The sequence below is a fragment of the Rhinoraja longicauda genome, chromosome 5 (assembly GCF_053455715.1).
Source record: "Rhinoraja longicauda isolate Sanriku21f chromosome 5, sRhiLon1.1, whole genome shotgun sequence".
In the NCBI taxonomy this organism is placed as follows: Eukaryota; Metazoa; Chordata; class Chondrichthyes; order Rajiformes; family Arhynchobatidae; genus Rhinoraja; species Rhinoraja longicauda.
This window is the reverse complement of record NC_135957.1, coordinates 2,966,502-2,971,798: the sequence shown is the minus strand read 5'-3', so window position 1 is coordinate 2,971,798 and position 5,297 is coordinate 2,966,502. Positions and strand designations below refer to the sequence as shown.

At 58.6% G+C, this 5,297-nt stretch overlaps 1 protein-coding gene across 2 annotated transcripts in view; it reads right to left on the bottom strand.

Moving 5' to 3' along the window:
• Positions 1-2,065, bottom strand: part of LOC144593347 (serine/threonine-protein phosphatase PP1-beta catalytic subunit) — a 134,712-nt gene extending 132,647 nt beyond the window's left edge. The window contains exon 1 of one of the 2 annotated variants that reach the window (XM_078398785.1): positions 1,958-2,065. In XM_078398785.1, coding sequence (XP_078254911.1) covers positions 1,958-2,009 — 52 coding nt within the window. In that variant the 5' untranslated portion in view covers positions 2,010-2,065. Of the gene's footprint in view, positions 1-1,534; positions 1,674-1,957 lie in introns of those variants that run through there. The other variant, XM_078398786.1, reaches the window with a different exon arrangement.
• Between the last annotated feature and the right edge of the window lie 3,232 nt (positions 2,066-5,297).

Sequence of the window (5,297 nt, the reverse complement as noted above, 5' to 3'; positions counted from 1 at the left end):
CTGTACCCGGGGTGGGGTGGACACAGGGCCCGGCTGTACCCGGGGTGGGGTGGACACAGGGCCCGGCTGTACCCGGGGTGGGGAGGACACAGGGCCCGGCTGTACCCGGGGTGGGGGGGACACAGGGCCCGGCTGTACCCGGGGTGGGGTGGACACAGGGCCCGTCTGTACCCGGGGTGGGGTGGACACAGGGCCCGGCTGTACCCGGGGTGGGGGGGGACACAGGGCCCGGCTGTACCCGGGGTGGGGGGGGACACAGGGCCCGGCTGTACCCGGGGTGGGGGGGGACACAGGGCCCGGCTGTACCCGGGGTGGGGTGGACACAGGGCCCGGCTGTACCCGGGGTGGACACAGGGCCCGGGGTGGACACAGGGCCCGTCTGTACCCGGGGTGGGGGGGGGGACACAGGGCCCGGCTGTACCCGGGGTGGGGTGGACACAGGGCCCGGCTGTACCCGGGGTGGACACAGGGCCCGGCTGTACCCGGGGTGGGGTGGACACAGGGCCCGGCTGTACCCGGGGTGGACACAGGGCCCGGCTGTACCCGGGGTGGACACAGGGCCCGGGGTGGACACAGGGCCCGTCTGTACCCGGGGTGGGGAGGACACAGGGCCCGTCTGTACCCGGGGTGGGGGGGGACACAGGGCCCGGCTGTACCCGGGGTGGGGTGGACACAGGGCCCGGCTGTACCCGGGGTGGACACAGGGCCCGGGGTGGACACAGGGCCCGTCTGTACCCGGGGTGGGGAGGACACAGGGCCCGTCTGTACCCGGGGTGGGGGGGGACACAGGGCCCGGCTGTACCCGGGGTGGGGGTGGACACAGGGCCCGTCTGTACCCGGGGTGGGGGGGACACAGGGCCCGGCTGTACCCGGGGTGGGGGGGACACAGGGCCCGGGGTGGGGGGGGACACAGGGCCCGGGGTGGGGGGGGACACAGGGCCCGGGGTGGGGGGGACACAGGGCCCGGGGTGGGGGGGACACAGGGCCCGGCTGTACCCGGGGTGGGTGGGGACACAGGGCCCGGGGTGGGGGGGACACAGGGCCCGGGGTGGGGGGGGACACAGGGCCCGGGGTGGGGTGGACACAGGGCCCGGCTGTACCCGGGGTGGGGTGGACACAGGGCCCGGCTGTACCCGGGGTGGGGTGGAGGGAGGGAGGGCGACGGCCATCACTCCCCACCCTCTCTCCCCATCACCCCGGGCCCGCTGAGGTGGTGGTGAGGACAGCACTAGAACCTTCTCCCCCTCACCCTGGGCCTGAGGTAAAGGCAGCGGGCGGGCGGGCGGGCGGGCGGGCAACACTAGAACCTTCTCTCGCTCCCTTACCCGGCCGGGCCTGTTGAGGTGGAGGTGCAGGCAGGTCTCGAACCTTCTCCCTCACCGCCGGGCCCGCTGAGGTGAAGGCAGCGGGCGGGCAGCCGGGCGGGCAGCACTAGAACCTTCTCTCCCCTCACCCCCTCACCCCGGGCCGGCCTGAGGTGAAGACAACACTCGAACCTTCTCCCCCTCCCTCCTTCCCTCACTCCCTCACTCACTCACTCCGCCGGGACTGAGGTAAAGGCCTCCTCTCGGGCGACAGGGAGAGACAAATAGAGCGCTAGAACCTTCTCTCGCTCTCTCTCTCGCTCTCTCTCTCCAGGCCCGGGCCGGGCCGGCCTGAGGTGGAGACAGCACTGGAACCTTCTCTCCGCGCTGCGAGGGGCCCGTGGCTCGGTGAGTCCGTGTGTGTGTCTGTGTGGGTGTGTGTGTCTGTGTGTGTGTGTGGGTGTGTGGGTGTGGGTGGGTGTGTGGGTGTGGGTGTGTGTGTCTGTGTGTGTGTGTGGGTGTGTGGGTGTGGGTGGGTGTGTGGGTGGGTGTGTGGGTGTGTGGGTGGGTGTGTGGGTGTGTGTGTGGGTGTGGGTGGGTGTGTGGGTGGGTGTGTGGGTGGGTGTGTGGGTGTCCGTCCCTCACTCACTCACCCTCCAGTAGGCGGGCGATCAGACTGTCCACATTCAGCTCCCCGTCCGCCATCTTAGCGCCTGACACAGGCCCACAGAAAGAGAGAGAGAGAGTAACCCTGTGTGTGCTGGAGAGAGAGAGAGAGAGAGAGAGAGTAACCCTGTGTGTGCTGGAGAGAGAGAGAGAGAGAGAGAGAGTAACCCTGTGTGTGCTGGAGAGAGAGAGAGAGAGAGAGAGAGTAACCCTGTGTGTGCTGGAGAGAGAGGTAACCCTGTGTGTGCTGGAGAGAGAGAGAGAGAGAGAGAGAGAGAGAGTAACCCTGTGTGTGCTGGAGAGAGAGAGAGAGAGAGAGAGAGAGAGTAACCCTGTGTGTGCTGGAGAGAGAGAGAGAGAGAGAGAGAGAGTAACCCTGTGTGTGCTGGAGAGAGAGAGAGAGAGAGAGAGAGAGAGAGAGAGAGAGAGAGAGAGAGAGAGTAACCCTGTGTGTGCTGGAGAGAGAGAGAGAGAGAGAGAGAGAGAGAGTAACCCTGTGTGTGCTGGAGAGAGAGAGAGAGAGAGAGAGAGTAACCCTGTGTGTGCTGGAGAGAGAGGTAACCCTGTGTGTGCTGGAGAGAGAGAGAGAGAGAGAGAGAGTAACCCTGTGTGTGCTGGAGAGAGAGAGAGAGAGAGAGAGAGAGAGTAACCCTGTGTGTGCTGGAGAGAGAGAGAGAGAGAGAGAGAGAGTAACCCTGTGTGTGCTGGAGAGAGAGAGAGAGAGAGAGTAACCCTGTATGTGCTGGAGAGAGAGAGAGAGAGAGAGAGAGAGAGAGAGAGAGAGTAACCCTGTGTGTGCTGGAGAGAGAGAGAGAGAGAGAGAGAGAGAGAGAGAGAGAGAGAGTAACCCTGTGTGTGCTGGAGAGAGAGAGAGAGAGAGAGAGAGAGAGAGAGAGTAACCCTGTGTGTGCTGGAGAGAGAGAGAGAGAGAGAGAGAGAGAGTAACCCTGTGTGTGCTGGAGAGAGAGAGAGAGAGAGAGAGAGAGAGAGAGAGTAACCCTGTGTGTGCTGGAGAGAGAGAGAGAGAGAGAGAGAGAGAGAGAGTAACCCTGTGTGTGCTGGAGAGAGAGAGAGAGAGAGTAACCCTGTGTGTGCTGGAGAGAGAGGGAGAGAGAGTAACCCTGTGTGTGCTGGAGAGAGAGGTAACCCTGTGTGTGCTGGAGAGAGAGAGAGAGAGAGAGAGAGAGAGAGAGAGAGAGAGAGTAACCCTGTGTGTGCTGGAGAGAGAGAGTAACCCTGTGTGTGCTGGAGAGAGAGAGAGAGAGAGAGAGAGAGAGAGAGAGAGAGAGAGAGAGAGAGAGAGAGAGAGAGAGAGAGAGAGAGAGAGAGAGTAACCCTGTGTGTGCTGGAGAGAGAGAGAGAGAGAGAGAGTAACCCTGTGTGTGCTGGAGAGAGAGAGAGAGAGAGAGAGAGTAACCCTGTGTGTGCTGGAGAGAGAGAGAGAGAGAGAGTAACCCTGTGTGTGCTGGAGAGAGAGAGAGAGAGAGAGAGAGAGAGTAACCCTGTGTGTGCTGGAGAGAGAGAGAGAGAGTAACCCTGTGTGTGCTGGAGAGAGAGAGTAACCCTGTGTGCGCTGGAGAGAGAGAGTAACCCTGTGTGTGCTGGAGAGAGAGAGAGAGAGTAACCCTGTGTGTGCTGGAGAGAGAGAGAGAGAGAGAGAGTAACCCTGTGTGTACTGGAGAAAGATAGTGTAACCCTGTGTGTGCTGGAGAGAGAGAGAGAGAGCCTCTCTGACACTTGTTCTAATCAAGAATCTATCTCTGCCTTAAAAATATCCACTGATTTGGCCTCCACAGCCTTCTGTGGCAAAGAATTCCACTGATTCACCACCCTCAGACTAAAGAAATTTCTGCTCATCTCCTTCCTAAAGGAACGTCCTTAAATTCTGAGGCTGTGCCCTCTGGTCCTAGACTCTCCCACCAATGGAAACATCCTCTCCTCATCCACTCTATCCAGGCCTTTCACTATTCGGTAAGTCTCTATGAGGTCCCCCCTTATTCTAAGCTCCAGCGAGTACAGGCCCAGTGCCGACAGACGATCATCGAAGGTTAACCTACTCATTCCTGGGATCATTCTGAGGTACGCAGAGACAGTGAAACCCGGGGAAAACTCCAGCGGTCACAGGGAGAATGTACAAACTCCGTACAAACAGCACCCGTGCTCAGGATCGAACCGGGGTCTCTGGCGCTGTGAGGCAGCACCTCTACCGCTGCGCCACCGTGCCGCTATGTTGTACACAAGATTCCAGCATCTGCAGTTCATAGAAACATAGACAATAGGTGCAGGAGGAGGCCATTTGGCCCTTCGAGCCAGCACCGCCATTCATTGTGATCATGGCTGATCATCCACAATCTGTACTCCAAAGACGTACAGGTATGTAGGTTAATTGACTGGGTAAATGTAAAAATTGTCCCTAGTGTGTGTAGGATAGTGTTAATGTGCGGGGATCGCTGGGCGGCGCGGACTTGGTGGGCCGAAAAGGCCTGTTTCCGCGCTGTATCTGAAATATGAAAATATGAAATATGAAATCAGTAACCCGTGCCTGCCTTCTCCCCATATCCCTTGATTCCGCTAGTCCCTAGAGCTCTATCTAACTCTTTTTTAAATTCATCCAGTGAATTGGCCTCCACTGCCTTCTGCGGCAGAGAACTCTCTGGGCAAATATTTTTTTTCTCACCTCAGTTTTAAATGGCCTCCCCTTTATTCTTTGACTGTGGCCCCTGGTTCTGGACTCGCCCATCATCGGGAACATTTTTCCTGCATTGAGCTTGTCCAGTCCTTTTGTAATTTTATATGTTTCTATAAGATGCTGCCTGATCTTCTGGAGCACATGGATAGGTGACGTTTTGGGTAGGTGCCCTTCTTCAGAATTGATTGTGGTAGAACCATTTTGCCAAACACTTGCACTCGGTCCACCAAATACCACTGGGATCTCTTGGTTACGAAGCAATTTGAACTCCCCTTCCCATTCCCACACTGACCTTTCTGTCCTGAGCCTCCTCCACTGCCAGAGTGAGGCCACACACAAACTGGAGGAACAACGTCTCACAGTATGCTTGGAGTTTTCACACAAAGGGTGGTGGGTGTATGGAACAAGCTGCCAGATGGGGTGGTTGTGGCTGGGACTATCCCAACATTTACGAAGCAGTCTGTTTTCATGCTCTCTGACTCTTGGACGACTGTTGTAACTTCCCTACTATGGCACAGGGGCTCGTCGATTGAATGATCGAAAGATACCACATGGTTCAGTTCAGTTTAGTTTATTGTCACGTGTACCGAGGTACAGTGAAAAGCTTTTGTTGCGTGCTAACCAGTCAGCAGAAGGAC